Raw genomic sequence first — 21,456 nt, forward strand, 5'->3', positions numbered from 1 at the left:
TTTCCATCCCTTCCCCAGCCTAGCCTTGCACTGCAGCCTTGCAGATGCTCTTTCTGAGCCTCATTGCCCTCCCCACACAGGTGTGATTACAGCTGAATTCCTCCTTTCCTACAGACTCTCAGGACACCATAGTTTTGCTTTGGAGTTGAATGCATTGTTTGATCATTGGCCTCTTGTGCATCTGCTACAACACAGCAAATATCACCCTCTTTGTCCAGAAGGACAAAGTCCATGTCTAAGTGCCTACTCACTGCACTGAGTATGCACAAAATGCCTGAAGTTTTCCAACATGCTGTTTCTGTCCTGTTGCAGTACTGTCTGTCTGAAAATCCAAGTTATGACTTGGCTTCTGTGTGCTGAGTAGTTTCAGTCTGGATAATTTCAGTTCCTTGCTGCAAAAGGAAATCCGAAACAAATACGAAGCATACTCACACTCCACTTAGCAAATATATCCAGAAAACAAAAAGAGGAAAAATCTGGGAGGACCTGTATAAATGGCTATAAATACCTGGAAACCACAAGCACTCTGTCAAGTAACTTATCCCACTCTCCTTATAAGAGCTATGCTTGAAGGAGATGAACTACCCTTTGGCAATGTCTGCCTCCCTCTCTTTACTGAAGGTCAGGCCCAGATGACTAATTTTGGATGGCCAATTAGGCAAGAGGAATCTCAGTGCTAAACAACTTCAGCATGTTGCTGCACAAAGTTGCCCCTGTTTATATTTAGTCTCTTTTCTCAATTTTTGTGGAGCTCTGAGATGAAAATCTGGAGACAAAAAGATACTATTCTACCCTCAGAGTTTATCTGTCTCAGATGCACTGCTTGTCTATACACAGAAGAGCTCCTCTTTGCTGTTTGTGTAGTGCTGTGCAGTGGAAATCAGCAGTTTGTAGACAGCTCTTTCTAAGATCAGGAAAACAAATGCTTGTTTCTTTTCTCTCTGATTTCCTCTGAGTTCAGATATTGACCTTATGGAATCACTGTAGCACATTGTGAATTATGTATGAAATGCAATTTCCCTGTCTGCTGTGGACATGTCTGACTCTGCTGTTTGCAGCACTCATCGTCAGAGGGCTTGTGGTGTTCTCCACGACACAGCTAGGGCAACTGAACTCACCATAAAGAAACTGTCAATACTGAATTAAAATAAAATTCTGTTTTATTCCTTAAAATCCACATGTGTAAAAGCAATCAGCTTCTCGTAACTTCTATCCCACCTTTTAACACAGTTTAAAACCTTTTCATAGATTCATGGAATTGTTAAGGTTAGAAAAGACCTCTGAGATCATCACTTCCAACCATTAACCCAGCACTACCAAGTCCATCGCTAGATCATATACCCAAATGCCACATGTCTTCTGAATGCTTCCAGGGATGGTGATTCCACCACCTACTTGGGCAGCTTATTCCAATGCCTGACTACTCTTTAAGTGGAGAATTTTTTCCTAATGTCTAATATAAACGTCCCCTGGCACAACTTGGGGCCACCTCCTCTTGCCCTTCCCCTTATTACCTGGGAGATGAGCCTCATTATAACCTCCTCTCAGGCACTTGTAGAGAGCAATAAGGTCTCCCCTGAGCCTCCTTTTCCCCAGGCTAAGCAACCTCACCTCCTTCAGCTGCTCTTCACAAGAGCTGTGCTCTAAAAGTAGGTTTGATTCACCCAAGGGTTCAACATGACCTTATAGCACAGTGCAATGTTAAGTAAACAGAATACCAAAGAATGGAATGGAATGGAATGGAATGGAATGGAATGGAATGGAATGGAATGGAATAGAATAGAATAGAATAGAATAGAATAGAATAGAATAGAATAGAATAGAATAGAATAGAATAGAATAGAATAGAATAGAATAGAATAGAATAGAATAGAATAGGAGTATTTTGGTTGGAAAGGTCCTACAACAATCATGTAGTCCAACTGCCTCACCAGTTCAGGGTTGAGAAAAAGTTAAAGCAAATAATTGAGGGCATTGCCCAAATGCTTCTTAAATGCTGACAGAGATGGGGCATCAACCATCTTCCTAGGATGCCTGGTAAAAAACTCCAAACCTCAGTCAAAGAAGATTCAAAAGCATGGGCAGATGCCTCACTAGCAAGCCTAGAGTCAAGAAGTTAGCAAACATCATAGCCTACCTATTTTTTTTTTGCAGCAAAATTTATTTCAGTAAAAGTCTCCTAGATTACATCAGATGAGTGATCTCAGATGAGAGGTCCCATACAGACAAGATCTAACCTTCATGGGTAGTATGGCTTGTGCTCGGCTTGTTCCCTGGTCAACATGTTTCTTGTGCCCTCCAATTTGATCATCAGAGATCATCTGTGAGGTTTATGCATGTGACTATTCTCAGAGACCAAGGCAAATCAGAAAGATTCAGGTGATTTCTCAGTGGGAACACATATTTTTAAAAATCTAATCAGAATATTTCTCCATAGTTGGGTTATTAAGAAGGTGGAACAGAAGCACATTTCTACACCAGTAATAATTTTTTCCTTCTTTTTGTTACATCCACTTTTAAAGTGTGTAATCAGTATTTCTTCCCCCCTCATCCTGCTTTTATTATTGTCCTAGGAAAAAATGCCAGTGTAACAATGTAAAATAAATGGGAATCACTTATTAACAATATACAAAAGCTACAGAGGAGGGCTGAGTTACTGAAGCTATTGTGAGGAAATTTCAGCCAGGTGGTTTTTTTTCTCTCCTCTCGTGCAAACCTCATTAACAATGTCCAGGAATGTAGGCTTTGGTCCTGGATGTGTAATGAGGAGAGAGTCTAGCAGGAGCCCCTGGCAACATGAGAACAGCATCCAGTCCCACTGCTGCTTCTATGACACTGAAAATTTTTTGGGGGAGCACCATCTACACTCACGCTTGAGCTGGTGACATAAGCAGAAGCAGAAAATGTGCGCAAGCCACCTTTAACTGATGAGCGCGTGAGTAAATCAGGAGAGCACTCAAGTACAGCAAGGAGGTTTGCGTCAATGCTTCATTCTGCTGATGCAAGGGTTGTCCTGTAAATTGCACCCAAAAGCAAGCAGAGTTCGCTTGGAATGCTTACTTCTGAAAATTAATCATAAAATGGATTATTAAAATGCTCCAAATCCTCAGTTCCTTGTGGGCATGTGTAATTTGTAATCGCGGAAACTGCAGGAGCCTTCTTTTTTCCTGCTCTCAAGTAATTAAGAGTGAAACTGTTCAGCCATTCGCATGCAATGAATTCACTCTTCCCTCACTTACACTGCTGTGTCCTGTTATACATTACACACCCGAGGATTACATATTTTATACACTTTTGATCTTGTGGTGGAAATAAATTTTACAAGCCAGCCAAACTTCTCTTAACCACGTATACATCTGCTGTCTCCCTGAAGCTTGCTGACAGTTAATTCCCTTCACATCTCCTGTAGCTGCACAAGAGGTACTGTTCCCAGTGCCCTTGCAAGGTTACAGCCAGCTCCCACCCCACATGACTAAATCAAAGCATTCCAAAAAACCAAAGGGACAGTCAAGTCTCTGGAATTTCAAAGCAAACATTTTCTGTATGTCTGGTGCTTCAACTCCTGCCAAGTCATTTCTCCTAGTAATCATGTGTTGTGTTTAGCACACCAGCCCAGCTTTGACTCCCTTTTCACTGACAGAGCAGAGGCTTTGATTCTGGCCTGACATACACCTGGATAAATCCACCAAGGTCAACAGAACCACACAGGTATAAATTGAAAAGAAATAGATCCAGATATGTGACTGTGTACACGTATATCGTGTGGTAAGAGCACACAGTGACTTTTCCAGCACATCCATAGCCCCACTGAGCAGCCATGAGCAGGAGCTTCTCTGGGACTGGGGGGGGGGGGGGTGCACTGTGGCAGGACACTAAGCAGCCTGTGATGTATAACACACCGGTCCCTCTGAGCACCACTCAATGTTGCCCTGGACACAAGGTGATCTCATATGGGACCGTGTGACACTGCAAGGCAGAGCTGCCAGCTTTGTGCCCCTTCACAGAGTCAGGGCCGTGTGGCTGCCATCAGAAGGTCAGATCCTTTCACTGCAAGGGTTCAACTAGCAGGTCCAGACCCAACACTGGCCTTCACTCACCAAAATACCTAAAGACAAGTATCATTTCCCTGCTTAACTCCTACAAGCAAGAGCAGTTCTCCCTCTTTCTCACACATGTTAGTCCTTCATACTCTTTTCCTTCTGTCCTTACTCATTCATGCCACTCTAAGTTTCTTTAAACTGCAATTGGTTAATGTCCCCAGGTCTGAGGGAACCTCTTGTCAGGGTGACCATCTCTCCTATTTGATGAAACAAAGAGTAGATAAACTACCAAAGAACTGAGTAGACATATGGTTCTTTCTTTATAGCAGAATCCCCTTTTACCAGCAACTATATTTAAGGACAATACACAATACATATGCTTAACACAATACATATGCTTACACACACATGCTTCTGTATTTTATTTCCTGCCAAATAAGGGTCTGTATTTCTGAATATTGTATCCCTCTCTGTGTCTCACTGGAACTTTGGACCTCAGCCTGTGCACTTGCTACCTTCGGCCTCCGAGATCCCAAATGTGTAGGCACCATTGGAACTAATTTCCCCCAAATTTCATTTTTTTACACTCTCTCCATGTACATGTGACTCTTATTCACATGCAAAAGCTCTGTGCCTAACAACACACAGACAACCCTGCAGTAAATGTCAAGAGGACTGCTTCGTTCCTAAGGTTTCCAGTGCCCTCTCTCTGCCTTGAGCTATGTCCCACAATCTAATTTGCTTTAAAGAATAGCCCTCAAAATACTTTTCAGGAACTTGGTTAATTTGGTATTACTCATGCTTCTAATATTACAAGGAAGACCTTGAATGACATTTAGCTAACAAGCAGTGTGTAGCTATGGACATAATTATTTCTGAGGTAAAGACCTTGAGCTGAACATGCATATGGTTTGCATTTGTTTTTTAAGAGAAGCCCCTAATGAAGCACATTCCCTATCCCACAAGGCATAATAGTCTGCAAAAATGGTGGAGATGAAGTCTTACCATTAATAATTAAATTTTTGTTGCTACCACAGTGGCACTCATTAAGCAATTGCCTTTTGTCTTTGGAGCCATTTGTTCAGATAGGTTTGTAAATAGATCCTTGCTTTTGTGAGTCTGATACATTAAAAATAAAAGAAGAAAAATAGCAAGATGTCTTCTGTTCCAGAAGATGTCAAGGACTTCTTCAAATATAATGGCTTCAATGTATTTATCAACAAGCAGAAAGAAATATCCATTACTTCTACTACTTTCAAAATTAGAGGATTTCTGAGGAAGTATAAAAACTCTGAATTGCTGCAAGGTCACCACTGTCAAAAACATGAAGATACTGGGCTCATTTCTGTGCAGTGAGTCTTGCTCAGGGTGTGTGTCCTAAGAACCACCTGCACAGCTCAGTGTTGTGACCTCGTGCACAAGTGACCCAGACAGGGGAGGCAGAGCTCAGGCACAGGTGTTTTTGGGATACTATTCATGCTGTCACCAATGGGGAACTATGGATGGACTTAGCGACTGCTGCTGGTCAGGTGTCCTCAACAAAGGCAGCTGTTGACCTGTTGATGCTGCTTCTTCCTTCAATAGAAACATCCCTAGAAAGTCTTACTTCCTAGGGTCCCAGGCAAGCCAGGGCTCACCAGTTGCCATGCAAATGCTTGGAGCACACGCAGTTTGGACCCTGATCTTGTCTCAACACCCTCCTGCCACATCCATACCAAAACCCAGCTATGAGAACTGGAAGTTTGAAGGTGTTATATTTGGTTTTTCTGCCACAAGTTTTCTGACATCAGTAACATGTTTGAGGTGCTGTTGTCTTTTATTTCTTTTTACTTGCTTCTAAAACCACTTTTTTTTTTTCGTGGAAAAGGAGAAGGATGATGATTCTGCATTTCGGATCACAGAAGGCTGTGAGTGTGTCAGTGAAACTACATGAAGAAGAAGCTTGGGTTAAAACTGTAACCAATAATGAACATAGTCACCTCTTTTATTATTGACAAAGCTTAGAAAAAAGATTTTTGGTATTTTTTTGTTATGTGCAGCATCATTCTGTAACACCTCTTATGGAACTAGGTCAGATTTTAGCACTTTTTAAGCAACTCACTTCAACTGTATCTTAGCATATTCAGTGTTGATGATTCGTGGCTGAGCAATGTTCATCACACCTGACTCTTACTGTTTATTTGTTAATGGAAACTCTTGTAAAGCACCTGCAAAAGCAAATGAGTATCTGAGAAATGAAAAGTTCTCTTTGAACTTCCCGTGAAAAATACCTGTAAAGAGTGAAGGATACTATTCAAAAAGACCTTACATTACTTTTCAGACAAAAAATTATATGGGGGGAGTAGGGGTTACAAGTCCTATTGCCAGGGGAGAATTAGAAAAATGGAATGCTGTATCACTTATTCCTAAACCAAAAATTATACAAGGTGGAATTCAACAGCAAAGTTAAATATAAAATAAAGCCAACAGGATTACAGAAGGGCACAGTAACCCTGTCCCTGCAGTGACCCATGTAATAGCTCTGTGCTGGTGCTTGTGATGACATGTCAGCAATCCCACGTTAAATGTACTTTGAAGGCACATTACCTTCTCCTCTTTGGGTGTCTGGAGGTTTCCTTCTCTCCTTTATGAACATATTTTAGAGTCTCCTACCCTCTTCCCCTTACCCCACATTCCCTGAGAACAGCATTGCGTTGTTCTCTCCTGACCTCCTCCTCAGCTGACTGCTGCAATGAAGAAAGTATTTTGAGACACCAGCTCCTTTTTTTCCTCTTCTGTTTTTAGCAGAAATTCTTTCACAGCAGCTTGTTTGAAATAGCTGCTGTGGGGAAGGGATTTTGCAGCCATGTTTGCTTTAATGCTGGGAAACAGCTAACACTGTCTTCCTGAGACACACGAGGTAGAGGAGACACAGCCTTAGGGCAGAGGTGAGTAAGGGCACTAGGAGCAGGTCTGTGTGCCAGGTAAATACTGTCTGGGATGAGGAGAATCAAATTTTCTTGAAAATATTAATGAGAAAACCACAGGTTTCTTATTTTGAGTCCACAATTAAAACCTCCAAGTTTCAAGGTTGGCAAGGGTGAGGACATGAGAACCATAGCAGATGAAGCCTGGATTATTTCTTTCTCACTTCAGCCCATTCTTTCTCCATAATCTCCACCTTCCCTATTGTTTCACCTCTTTTCAGTTTCTCCAGGTTCCTCACAGCCCATAGGAAGTGTGGCCAATTACATAATTAGGATGAAGGAGCTTTATTAAAATCTATCAGTTCATGCTATGTGCAAATAACAACAAAAAAGGTACCTTTCTCTTGCATATATAGCTACTTTGTCTGTGCATACACTTTTCATTTACACAAAACTTTTTCAACACCTGCTTTTGTTTTCCTCGCTGAAAATTAAATTCTAATAACAAAGTTATTTCTTACAAAGTGCCTCTTACACTATTCCCTTTCACAATCTGCTCACATCTGTGATGGGAAAATGGTCACAGCTGTGGAGAAGGCAATAATAGAAATTATCCATTATTCCTCATAGTCCCATTTGTATTGCCAAACTTAACACTTTATTAGAAAGCTCTCAAAGCTCTGGTCCTTGAACTAAATTAATATTCCTGTAATAATTGCAACTGAACTGTTTGAAACTCAAAATATAAATGGAGAGAAATTCTTCTTTAATACCTCATTATTGTTACCGCAGATTTGGGGTTGATGCTGCATACAAATGACAGTGAATACTTTGGGGTATTTTAGACCAGAGAAAACCTCATAACTGATGAACACAAGTTAAAATATATCCTTCCAGAAGTCATGTATAAGATCCCAGATTTTCTGGGAGGCTCTGATGTGCAGGGAGAAATGAATTCTTTTCGCCTTTTTTCCCCCCTTTCTCTTAATGTTTTAAAATCTGAGCCTTCCAAACCACACCTCTGCTCTAAGCTAGTAAATTAACCAGAACAATTAATGAGGGGAAAAAAAATAAAGCTTATATTCCATTTTAATAATTCAAAAGAGAAAAGATCTCACACTGTGGTATTTGAATTTTGTGTCAGGTATCACAGAAACAAAACACATAAAAATAAGGTTAAATGAGAAATGAACATCCTCATAGTCATGAACAATTCACTTAATATTTCAGAAAAGGGAAGCTTTCAAGCCCTCACACTATCAAGCAGAGGCCTGTGCCACCCTGGTATTACAGCCTCTTTTTTTTTAGGTCTGGAAAGCATAAAAGAGAAGTAATATCACTTTGGGGAGACTCTGTCTAGTATATTTGGTGTGGGAGTTTTCTGAAAGTTCGCCCTGATAAATGATTTACCGGGACAGTAAAAAGATCAAGAAAGCACTGAGCTGTCCTCTGAAGAAAAATTACTTTCTTCACCCACTCCTTGAAATCTTTTAAAAACTTACTGTAATGATTAATTTTCCAGAATTCTAAAAACTGTTAAGTCCAGGGTCTATGACTTTCTCATATCTCTCCTGGGATAAAGACACATTGTGGTCTTGAACTGAATCCTGCCTGGTGCATCCACATGTTTACTCTGGGTATCCATGTTTTACTCGTTACCTTAATTTTCCTACAGAGTCATTGGGATTTTGATATTTTATAATGCTGTGTATTTTACTACTAAACAAAACACAGGAGAGTGTTTTGCCCTCCTTCTTTATATTTGTTTCATCAAAATTATTTGTTTCAGTCGTAGTAAAGATGAAACCTGACTCACAGGGAGGGAAAAAGAGACAAGTGAGAAGATGCCAATAAAGGCAAAGATAGAAAATGGAGATAGAAAGGAAAGTCTATACATACTCAAGGGGCTCCACTGCTTCTCTGTTTACTGGTGCCTCACTGGACACATGAGGAGTTTTGCAATACACATAATAAACAAACGGTGGTAGGAGACACATGGAGAAGAACAATTAAGGACAACAATGAGAAAAAAAAAATTACAGGAATAATTGTGCCTTGTTAGAGGTATGATAATAAACAATGATATTTCTGGTGATAATGATCCTGCAGTTCACTCTCTCCACTTATTCCAACTCCCCCTACAGTGCCACTGCTGTCTAATATGGCATATTTATACAAAAGATGAGTTAGAAAATAAGATTCCATTATAAAACCATCAGGTATAATAAGGAAAGCTATGGAAAATAACCTGTTATGCTTCTGCACCTGTCATTTCCAGTGGTTTCCACCACCCACCCATACACATTTGACAAGCATTACTAAGTCTCAGGTTCTCTTGATTTTACTGAAGGAGAAACTGAGGCAAAGAAAAACTTCCATACCAAGCATCTGGGCTAGGCACTGGGCCAGCCTGCAGTCACATTCATGAACTGTTTCTCATGCTTCTATATAGAATATTTTTAATTACTGGCAATTTGTAGTAGGCAAACCCATATAAAGGTGTTATTAGCAGTGTGTGAACACAGGGAGAAGAGCTCCCCAGAGGAGCTCCCAAACGCTCACAAGTTTTACTAGCCATTAGAAACTCACATTGGGAACAAAGCCCTTTTAAAACATTGCTCCCACACTAATCTTGATGACGGCAGATAATTAGTCAGCAAACCCAAGCTCGGGGACTGCTCACTGAGCAAGGAAAACCTTGCATCCACAGCGCGGCTCTGACCGCAGGCTGGAGTGCCTCGCAGTGCTTACAAAAGCAACTACAAAAATATTTTCAAGACCTTTAGCAGACTCGTGCGGGATAGCTTATCCACCTACCACTGCTGGGCTGACCAGCTCACAGAACCGGGGAGGAGGAAAGGTGCTGGTGATGCAGACACTGCCGGAGGGGCACGCAAGGGTCAGGCTTTCATCCCCTATTTAGCAGTAATTTGGTATGTAAGGGCTGCAGGAGCCTTTGAAGCTCAGGGCTGCTGTTTTTAAAGGCTCCCATCAACCAGCCCATAGTGTAGCCGAAGCAGAAACAGCAGTGTAATAGCAGACGCAGTGTTCTTTTTGCAGAGTCTGCAGTTCTCTGACGCGTCTGCTTGACTCTCCTTTCATGGCGCACAAACTTCCCGTCAGGAACCTGTTAACAGGGACAGCAAGGAGCAGCACTGACAAGCAACAGCTTTGGAGGAAGGCACTCGTGTATTTAAAAAGGAAAAACCACCACGAAGAAGCCCACAAAAAAGCCACATAATTTATTTTTCTGGGAGGTGAGCAGGAAAAGTTTCAAAGCGTGGCTGTTATGCTATTTTTGGCACAAAAAGTACTTTTCCAAATTCAAATCTTCCATCAGGCCGGCTTGGAAAATGGCATGGGGTTTATAACCATCCCTTTTTTCTTTCAGCTTTGCCTCATCTTCCAGGTTAAAGTCGCAGCTGGGAGCGTGTCTGGGAGAAGGGAGGAGCTTTTAAGAACCGGAGTATTCCCAATGCGTTTCCACTGGCTGGCCCTGGGATCTGCAGGTAGTAAACACTAGCACTTTCCATAAAAGGACCTTGCTTGGCAGAATATCCAGGGGGGAAAAAAGGGACTATTGCTGAGGTGGGGAGCAAAAAGAAGTTATTTGCTGGCAGAGGAGAAAGGAACGAAGGATGCTGAAAGGGTACTGGGCAGCTGCTTTTCCGGCTGCTATGGGAGCCAAGGGAAGAGCCTTTGATCTGCTGAGCAGGCCTGGGCTTGCTGCCAGGACCTACATCCTTTCTCCAGCACTGACAGCAGGCCTCCTTGCTAGCTCCTCTCTGATTGCCGAGTCAAAAAACAAATGACGTAACTCATACAGGGACCTCACTGAGACGTTCCTATTATCACCAGCTCTGCAGAAAACATATGCTACAGACACCTCAATCAGAAATTATCTTCTTATCCAAGGCAGAACAAAAAGGAGAAAAAACCCATGAGGTCCTCTGGATTACATCTTGCAAAGCCTCATAAACCCCCTTCTGGCATACTGGGGGATTAAGCAAACCCATTGGTTGGACAGGGGAACTACCACGTCTGCATAGCACCTTGGCCAAGCAAGCTCTCCTCCAAATATGTATGTGCTATTACCTCTTGTGACTGGGAGATTTAAATAGGCATACAGATTCCAGACCTAGTATAGCTTCTACACCACTACCTCAAATAATGTCATCAAGATGGCATTTACTAAAGAATGCGCTGTTTCTAAGTAATTGCCAACAATGTTTAGTTTTGAGTGATGTGGAGATCAGCCTGCTTGACTGGTATGTGCTGTTGCCCAAGAAAGGGGAACATGAAGGCAGCTGTGCTCCTCAGCCCTCAGACCAAAACAACCAGAGTACAGAGAATTTCCTCCAGCACCAGCATGTCTTTAGTCCTTGCTGGTGTATCATGCTATTGCCATCACTGCAGGTAAATTCTGCTTGGACATGACCCAGGCTTATGTCTTACTCCAGAACCAGCCAGAATGTGAAAGTCTCGTCACTTGAAGCACAGAAACATGCTACGTTCTATGAAGCACAATTGTATGCTTTTGCATGATGTAACCAAAAATTGATTTTACCTTCTATGCGACACAACTGTTTTCGCACTGTTGTCTCCCCTTCCTTTTAGTGCTCACCATCACTACTGAGAGTACAGCCTTGCAAGACACTAGAAATACTGACTCAGGAGCTTGGATGGTGCCGTAAAGTTAATGTAATCAAACACTTCTGTTGTCTCAATAATGCTTCCACCTTGCTATCAGGTACTTGTTGCTTTATGCTAATGTTACTTGCATGGCAGTGGCAGCTTCTCTCAGAGAGGGCCTCCTGCAAGATTAGGTCTTCTGTTCTCAAGGCCAAACAAACCCATTTCTTTCCTCATATGGCAGCCTTTCAAGTCCTTTAATGGTCCTTGTTTCCTTTCTCTGGATGCTTTCCAGCCTGTTGGCATGTTTTTACTCCATGGAAGGTTCCAGAGGATACTATGCTCTCCCTTTCCTTTCCTGCCTCACCTGCCACCTGAGCTTTGAGGGAGCTGAAGTTTGCTCTTCTAAAGTCTAAAACCTTTGGTTTAGTACTAACCTTCAGCATGCTCAGCTGAATCCCGAACTCCACAGTACTGTGATCGCTACAGCCAAGGCTATCACTGACCAAGATATTTCAAAGCAGATTTTCTTGGTTTGTGAGTCCAGCACTTCTTCATTCCTGCTTGGCACATCTCTAATATTTGGATGAGGAAGTAGTCCTCCTAGCCACTCCAGGAACTTGGTGGATAACGTGAACTGCTGTACTGCTCTTCCAACAAATGTGTGGACAGCTGAAGTCAGGTTCTGGTAACCTCCCAAAGCTTGCTGAAGTGACCCGAATATGGCTTTGTTGGTCTTATTGTCTTGGTTTGGAGGTCAGCCCTACTGAAATATCCCCCTCGAAGATGACTTCTCTGATCTTAAACCCAAGGCATTCTGTAGGGCTTCCACAGTTGCCATGGTTGACTTCTATGTACTAGAAGTTCCCCTTGACAAAGAGTGAGACTCCTCCAGTTTTGCCCTGCCTATTTTAAACAGCCTGTTTCCACCCATCATAATCATCCAGTCATGTGAGTCGTCCCACCATTTTTCAGTTATTCCCATAATAATTTGCTCTTGATGAAACCCTTAGTTCCTAGTGCCTCTTGGAGCACCAGTTTCAATCTAGGATGCTGTCTGCTGCTGTTCATGTGGACAGAACCTGCAAGGACTTTCTGCCTTTTTCTCCTCTCAGCTGCTAAGTTTTACTGAACCTTTCAGACATTGAGAAGACATTTTAAACTGAAACACATTTATGAAGTTGGGTGTATTGAGAAAGGAACAAATGACAGAATATCAGCAATGAATTTTTAAATCACTGGCTAAATTTTGCCTTCTAGCACACAAAATCAATATTTATAGAGGGTTTTTTGAATCTGTGTACCTGAAACCCATTTTTTTCACTCTTGAGTATCAATTATGTGCAATTACCTACTAGTCTGATGTGATATCTTTTGCAATTCTTTTGTAGATTTTTAATTAAAAAAATACTTTGATTTATTTGCATCATTGCTAGTTGAATCCATAGAGTAAAAAAACCCCATCTAAATAGTTTTGCACATTTCATAAAAACAACAGATTTTCTTCCCTAGCCTTCTGCAATTCAATTTCAGCACTTTTGGCACACTTATATCAAACCTACATTTTAAAATAAAATGTCTGTCAAATAGAAAAGAACAACACCGATCAGGAAAGAAATTACGTTATCCATCTTCCAACTGCACTTTGCAAAAGTTGCAGTTTCCTAAAAAGGACAACTTTGAAGAAGTAGTTGACAGTTTAATTTTTAAGAGAACTGAACAATGAGATTTTCTGCTGTGTTAATAGTCAAAGCTTTATTTTTAATTTGTCATCAGTAATAAACACAGTAGTGCAGAGGTGTCAGTAGCTGGGTCTACAAGAACTTAACACATAACTAGGGATAATGCTGCAGGACAACTGCAAGCACATCACAGCAAGACCCTCCTCACTCTCTGCCCACAGCTGCATAGAGGGTTAGGCTGAACAAGTCAGCTGAAGGATTTGTTAGAATTATCACATGGCAAGGTATTAAAAAGCTGCAATTTGGCACAAAGAGGTGACGCAAAAAATAATTTTGTCATGACAGATTTTGCCTGCCATTGGCTTTTTGAAGGTGAAGGCACACAATGACTTGTTTTTTCTTGTGGCTGGGAAGCAGGTGTCCATGTTCTCCATCAGCCCTTGTCATTCACCTTCTTGATGCTGTGCCAGCAAGAACCAACTGGACCTTCCTTCTGGAACTCAGAGCCAAGCAGCCCAAATTCAAAGATCAGGAGGAAGATCTAATGTCAGTAGTTCTTCAGCTAGTAGCTCTTCTTTCTGTCCTGTTCCTATGCCTGTGACTCTGGCAAATGACTCATTCGCTTAAAGGGTATCACATACTTAGAGAGCTTTCTAAATTTGTACCATCCAGATCCTACTTAGCAAAGCAGGCTCCTGGGACATGGAGCTGGGACTTAGCCTGCTTGAAAACCAGCTCAGGCTATATGCTTTTGCAATCTGGTGGTAATAAAAACCAGCAATGTGCCTCCTAGGCCTCTTCTTCAGCCTGTTGACAGTTCTATGTGTTTAGTATGTAACTGGCATCAGACAAAGGGAGGAAAGCCTATAGAGTCAGAAATAGAAAACACTCACTAAACCAGATGCAGTGCAGCTATCATAGTTTCCACTTACTTTCGCACATCTTTAATAATTGCCAATCTGAAATGGGACTGGCTGACAGGCTGCAGTATATAAGAAATGTGTTCATGATTATATATGTCCCTAGCTTCCTTCCCCAAATGTACACGTTTGAAAAGCCTTGTGTTTTGCAGCCTCACCCAAACATCTGCAATCATTTATGGCCTAAAACAGCTTGCCATCTCAGCCTAGGTTTTTCAATGCACACTACAACTGATGTCATTTTGGTATTTCGTATTTTCAAAAGAAACAAGTATGTTTCCAGGCAAACCACATCACAGAACATGCCATGGTTATCAGTTCAAAGAGCCTCACTGACTCAGCAACTAGTGCTGTGTTTCATCTAGTCTTCCTGAGGTCAGGCAGGGAAATGTTAGCTCAGGAATACACATCTGTGTGTATACAAACAGCTTCAGTCTTCAATTGTTCTCTCCTCGACTGCCCCCTGAAATAATCCTCTGCAAAGCACAAGAGCTGTCAAGTAAAGGCTTGGCCAAGGGTAGACTTTCATATGAATCACACTACATTCTGGAGTGGGTGTGTTTTGTGTGCCATTTTAGGGATGAAGGAAAACAGACTGACAGAAATGGAGATTGTTACTGCCATCACAGCATCATCACATGATTATAAAGAGGTCCCTTAAACTTATATACAAAAGTGTGTTCTGCTTACATTTTGTCTTTTCTGTAGCCAACACCAGAACTAGGGTGAGAAATATACTCCCAAAGGATCCCAAAAGGTGGAGATAAGACAGGATTCAGGATGGACCACTTAAACCTTTGCTTCTCCAGTTTAGCAAAAGAAGCTAGATGTAGTTTGGATTCCCAAAGGACCCATCACAGATCCAGGCTCCAGTGAGTAACAGTGATTAGACTGGACACAGCAGAGGCAAAACAGAACTGGCTCTGGGGCTGCCCCTGACTAATCTGAACATGGTTTGAGTTTGTAACCACATGCAAATCCTGGCTGAGGCCTATAAAACTTTCCTGACACAAATTCAGCTGCATAAATGAAACTAAAGTATTGTAGTAAAAGGGATAAGTGGATGCTAACAGCTCAGGCAGGCATTGATTAAACACTTTGATGACTTTGACAGACTAACATTGATAAAGTTCCATCAAGCTCTGAAGGCATCCAGTAAACTTCCTGAAGAAATATTCTTTACTGAAATTAGCGGAATAAACTGTTTAGGGGATTCAAATGAGTGATGAGTTTTTAAATATGTAAATTCTTTGTATTTACCTTGGTAAATGCATTTGAACATAGCTAAGATAGGGAAAATACACTATAGCAGAAATGCAGACGTATTTCAGATGACGTGGAAGGATTGTTTCAGATGACCACAAACATCAAATGAAGTGTCAATACCTTGATTTAACACCTTCAGGTAGAAACGAAGGAAACACAAAAGATGGCTGTAAGAGTGATTTGGAGTTTTACTCTTGGAAATCAGTCTCTGTGTTGCCACTGGGACTACCATGCAGTGCTTCTCTTCCCTGTTTGAGGTCTGACATATGGACACACACACTGACATGACTAAAAGAAGTTTTGATCATAGATTATATGTCCTCATGAAAGTGCTACAAAGGGTGAGTGTTCTTAAAGTAGGCATTCAAAAGCACAGGTATGTAAAAATGTGTTATTAAAGGAGAGCCATATGAGCTTTACAAGCTGTATTTTTCCAAGGGCAAGCTGATCTTTTCTTTCCTTGTTCTCACCACTGAAAATTTCTTTTCACAGACCCAGATCTTGAAAGATCCTAGTGAGAAATGACTCTTCATGTTACAAATGCCTCCTCTGCTGTCCCTGCAACCTGTCTGGCAGAGCCTTTTGAGCTTAAAGGTAATATCACAGTGATTAGTTTTGAATGTAAGTCATGCTTGGCATTTCAGATTTTAATTTTTTATAGTGCTCTTGGGTTTACACAAATTGACAGCTCCAATGTTTGCCATTTCACGTTTGTCTTAAGAGATATTCACCATGGTTTTATGTTTTGGGTGATGACAACATATTGATTCAAGTCTATAAAGCAGTTTGTTTTGGGTATCTGTACTTAGTGGAGGACAATTGCTACAGCCACAAGCTCCTGTGCAGCTTCTACCCATTCCCCAGCAAGCCAATGTTTTCCAGGCCAAACATCAGGATTCATCATAAAAGCTGCTGTACAGAAAATGTTATTTCCCATCACTTCAGTGCTACAGTGCTATTGCAGAAGAAACACTTGCACTACTCAGGAGCTGTGAGCAAGTCACAGAGAAATGACACACGGGCGTGTTTAAAAATCTGTAGTGGAAATGTCCCCAGTGAATGGGCTGCTCATAGACGATCACTTCAGCTCCTTCCAGAGCATGTATTAAGGACAAGTCTAGATGGTAGTTGTCCTCAGTGGTAGCAGTTTCCCGCCCCTGCCCCTCCCTCCCCACCACTTTTCTCTCTTTTTTATTTATTTTTTTAATTTAAGTCCATAATCGTAGCATGGATCCAGGAAACAGCTGTATTAGTAGAGTTGGAGGGAGAAAGAAACTGAAACAGAACCAGGGATACTGTATGACTATATCACTTCTGAAGGTAGCATGCTACCACTAAAATTTGGTGTACAGAGAGCCTCTTTCTTTACACTGACTATGACAGCAGCCCAGGGAGTTTTATTTTCCCAATCTGAAGTTGGTTTTATAAGAACTTTTACTTCATACTGTAGGAAGTATCAAATTTATACTGATTTATATTGATTTTTACCTACAAAATGAGGAGCAATGAATTACTTTGCAACCAAGGAATCATACATCATTTCACAGAGATACTGATATTTAAACAGATTTGTAAAACCAAAATGACTTGAACATCTGGTCTGCATCAAAGTTTCTGAGAATTCCACCTATCTACGTTATCAAATACCTAAATACAGTTCTCCTCCTCTGCATTCAGATTGGTGTAGTTGAGGCAAGAGTGTGACTCCAATTCTCTCAGAGTTCTTTTTTACCTATCATAATAAAAAGGTTTACTGCCTGGATAATTCATGTATGGTTCTGTTTTAATTAATCAACAATTAAACACCCACCTCTAATAACGCCCAGATCTTTTAAAAGATCTTGACAATGCAAGTCATCCACCCGGATGTATGAAGCGTCTTCTATGTTCGCCAGTGTAACAATGCCAAGATCCTCTTTTTGTGCTGGTGAGCTCTGTAAAGCTGACACACCTAAGAAGAGAATAGGCTCATCTCCATTAGATCTTACACACCTGCAATAAAACTGTTAGGAGAAATAGTTTTGTTGCAGAATCCTTCAGCTTGGCAGCATTGTGAAAGCCAGACGTATACAATTTAACATGGGGCTCAGCTGGGATTTACTTTGATATTCATCAATGAAAGGGTGATTTTTACAGAATACCCTTTTGAGAATAGAAAAGAACTTTGAAGTCTTCTGCTGAAAAGACAGGTGAGCTGATCTTTGCTTCATATTCCACAGGTGACACTCAGTGTAATGGCTGTGGAAAGTTAAGCACCGTTTCAATAACAGAAACTAAAAGCAGTCAGAGCAGAAGCATTCATTACATGCATGGAAAAAGCAGACAGTGACTCTCCACTTTAGTCCTTTGTCTTGGAAGTTCAGCAGTGAATTGGAGAAACTTTCCACCTGCCCCAGCATTGTGTGAAGTGCAATGGAATTGGGTCAGTTTTTTCACTGAAATGTTCTTCTAAATGATACTGGCATAGATTCACCTTGGGGCTGACTGGGTGTTTTCTTTCAATCAGTTACTGCAAATTGAGCAGTTGCAAGAGCCCCTCTATGGAGAGCCCAGGGGATGCACTTTTCCTGGTCGTGGCCAGCAGAAACTTCATGAGCAGAGGGCAGCTAGACTTTCAGCAGGCATAAAATGCAGGTATAGCTGCTGAAAGGGCAGCCTATTTCCGGTATGTAGATAACCCACTGGCTTCTTTCCTATCTGTGTATTCAGATTTGCTTCCATGGACGTCTAGATCAGCTGGGGAGATGGTTGCAGCCTGGTCATTTTCCACATGCAGGACTCTGAGGAACCAGGACTCTGAGAGTATGTGGACTTTACCAGTCAAGACACAGGCACTCTGACCGAGTATGAGCCTGTGTGGATGGACCAGGAGAAAAGACTCCTTCAATAAAAAAAGTGGAAAAGATTACTACTGCTTATTGCCTGCTCATCTAGCTCTTGACATGAACTGCAGGGCTCCAGGATTGTGAAGAGATGGAAAAAAGTTACTGGAGGGTGAGTGGGTTTTATGCAGCAACTGCTTGGTACAAAGAAGCAGCACATTGGAATCAGCCCTGAAAACTGGTGAAGAACACCAACTCTTTCAAAAAATCACTAGAATTAATGGTTTCACCGTTTACACTTTGTGGAGTCATGTCACCTGAACATTTTTCGTAGGGTAGAAGCCTGGCACTATTTACAAACACCGTGTCCTGAGGCACTCCTTTCTCCAGCAGAACAATAACTCCCTCTGGTGTTTGCCTGCTATTGTTACTGCCTCAGCCACAGCCCAGGGAAACCCTGCCGGAGGAAGGAAACCCTGTCAGATGATGTATGAACTATAAACACTCTTTCCTTAACCGATGGCATTTTACACTTCGGGCAGAAAGGCCATTGCTTCCACCGGGGCGGCCCCAGGGGCACTGCGGGGAACATCACTGCGTCGGGAAAAGTGGAATGCCCAACTCTGCTGCTGCCGAGGGCTCATGCTGCCAAACACTCATTTACATGCTACCTGCATTTATTTAATTACATGAACAGTAGGGTTACTGCAATGTGTCTGGATGCTTTATTTGATGAATGCTGGAACTTACCAATCCAGTCCCGAGAGGGTTGGGATACACATAGGGATATGTCAAATGGCTGGATGATAGTTCAGAGTTAATGAATTGCTCTGCTCAGATCTTGGGACAGACAATGTAGAACTGTCATTCAGCTGCAAACATATTTACAGGAATGCTGTCACAGCTTTGAGGCTCAAATCTGACCTACAAGTAAGTTACAAGCTACATCTGCAGGCAGAGGAAGCAAAACGAGATGCAAGAGAATTAAGCTCCTGCCCTTTGGGCTAGACCATATTGATCTATTTCCATAATAATGCTGATTGTAAATTTTCTTAATCTAAAATTTATGAGAAAATCTAAACTTTTAGTCTTAAATATATATTGCACAATAAATTTTAACTACACACTCAAATTTTTTTTTCAGATTTCAGCTGTGATCAGATGATGAAAACAAATCTCAAGACAAGATGAAAGACACTAAGTGTTTGAGTTACGCATTTTGCCAAAGAGAAGAGGCTATTTTGATGGGCTGTTTAATAGAAATTTCTTCCTGTGATCATTCAACTGGATGCTCACTCCAAACAGCCCAGAGGCTTTTTATATTTGACCTAAATGTCTGGATTTTTTCTTTTCTTCAGTATATCACAGAACAGAAATCTGTAAGCTGATTATTGTTGCTTAATTCACTTCTGAATGCAAACATCTTTGCATATTTCAGACACTGCTATATAGAGCTGAAATCAGAAAAGCTAAAAGAGCTTGAGAGCTCAATCTAAATCCCAACTGTCTGGCTCCCTGGCCAATGCCTTGTATTATACAAAGTGTGTAACCATTCTACACCTTTGATGTAAAACAACTCTCTTTTAATGTACTGTAATCTCTTATTCCCTTTGTCTCTCAAATAATAATCCTCTTGCTCATGGTAATCCTCAAAATCACATATGCTATTTAAAGCTTTTCTTTTGGAAAGTATTCACACCCATTTTTCTGGGCACTGGCAACTAAATATTACAGAAAACCTGATTCTTCTGACTTTGACCAAGACAATCTGAATTTTTGTTTTGCACAGTTACTGCTTGGCTGGAACTGGATCAACAAAATGAGTGAACAATTTCTAGTTGTTCAACAGAACCACAGTGTGCAGACTGTTCGTTTGGCCAAGGCAGAGGCACAAGATGTATTTGGGAGAGTTAACAAGGAACAAGTAAAATGACATTTTTATTTGGGTTATAGAACAGAAAATGAAGTTTAGTTGTCTGGAATGATTTAAGAACATGTTCTCCTGGACTATTAAAACAAGCAAATAAAAGAAAAATTCTCACTTCCTCGGCAGTAATAGTGAAGCCCCCAGCACTGGCTCCTGGACACTTACAAATGTGCTACTGGCTACTCAAAGGTTCATTACTGTAAGGTTAAATATTTTTACATATTGCCACCTTAAATCAGAGGCAGAGGCTGAGACTAGAATTACTTAATCAGATCAGCATGTTGATTTAAATGATTTTATCATGACAAAAGGTGGTGATTAGAATGGAAGACTCATCATGTCAGATGTAAGATCCCGAATGACATAAACTGCATTGATTGCAGGACATGATGAATATGAGCCTAAGAGTTCAAAAAGAGAGATCTTTTAAAAAGTCTTAGATCTTTTTATTTGTTGATAATTGTGCACATTGCCATAAGGAATTTGTAGAAGCTAGGAGGAGTGCTGAGGCACAGCTTCCAATGATACAACAGCACAACAGCACAGCCTGCTGATCAGACGACCTCATCTTGTCTGTCTGAGCCCAGCCAGTTTGCCTCACTCCCCAAAAGACTAAGCACAGAAATTTCTCCAGGTTTGCTTTTTACACAGAGTAGAGTCTGCTGTTCTGTCAGCAGGACAGATCCTGCCTCTACTCCTGATGTCTAGGGGAGTTTGACGTTTTTGCCCATGTTGGAAGGTGCTTCCCCCCATCCTTGAGGATGGGAATTACCCCTCCATAACCCCTCTGTGTTGATCTGTCCTACACAGATATGTTATCCCCCTCCATCAGAACAGGCAGACCAGTCCTGGGCTCTGGGTCAGCTGCTGACTCGCAGCAGCTGCCCCGGGGATGATGGATACACAGACCCCAGCTGAACTGGCATCACCAGTTAGTGTTTCACTGTGCTTGTTACCTGATCCTGTCACTACACCAGGCCTAAAGTTGCTCCTGAAGTTCAGTGAACCTCTCATTCTTGTACAAAATCGAGGCAACTTTGCACTTCCTTCCTACAGATTATAACCTACACCTCACGAGCCACAAACCAGAACACAAACCTCCCAAGTCTGAGAGTCTGAGAAAAGGGGTCTTGATGGTTTCTCAACCTAAGCAGCTTTGAACTTTTGATGTTCAGGGATTCCTTACAGACCTGCAGGTCACTCTTTGCAGTGAAATGTGGTAGCTCCAAGAATGCCACCCACAAGAACAATAAATAGTCCC

The 21,456-nt window shown here is 41.5% G+C and overlaps 1 protein-coding gene and 1 long non-coding RNA gene across 7 annotated transcripts in view; one reads left to right on the forward strand and one right to left on the reverse strand.

The window, feature by feature from the left end:
- DLGAP1 (DLG associated protein 1) overlaps positions 1-21,456 on the reverse strand; it is a 400,953-nt gene that overhangs the window by 43,632 nt on the left and 335,865 nt on the right. For 2 of the 4 annotated variants that reach the window (XM_063395993.1, XM_063396003.1), the window contains one exon: positions 17,257-17,397. The exons of the other annotated variants lie outside the window; for them this stretch is intronic. In XM_063395993.1, coding sequence (XP_063252063.1) covers positions 17,257-17,397 — 141 coding nt within the window. The remainder of the gene's footprint in view (positions 1-17,256; positions 17,398-21,456) is intronic. 4 annotated transcript variants of the gene reach the window in all.
- Positions 9,635-20,283, forward strand: LOC134549938 (uncharacterized). Of its 3 annotated transcripts, XR_010080217.1 has the most exons (7): positions 9,635-10,203; positions 10,338-10,455; positions 11,564-11,696; positions 15,939-16,040; positions 17,666-17,868; positions 17,953-18,440; positions 19,413-20,283. It is a non-coding gene; the product is annotated as an uncharacterized LOC134549938 (long non-coding RNA). The 3 variants fall into 3 exon arrangements; XR_010080215.1 differs by lacking the exon at positions 11,564-11,696; XR_010080218.1 differs by lacking the exons at positions 11,564-11,696; positions 17,666-17,868 and having other exon boundaries at positions 18,156-18,440.

The sequence above is a fragment of the Prinia subflava genome, chromosome 1 (assembly GCF_021018805.1).
Source record: "Prinia subflava isolate CZ2003 ecotype Zambia chromosome 1, Cam_Psub_1.2, whole genome shotgun sequence".
NCBI lineage: Eukaryota > Metazoa > Chordata > Aves > Passeriformes > Cisticolidae > Prinia > Prinia subflava.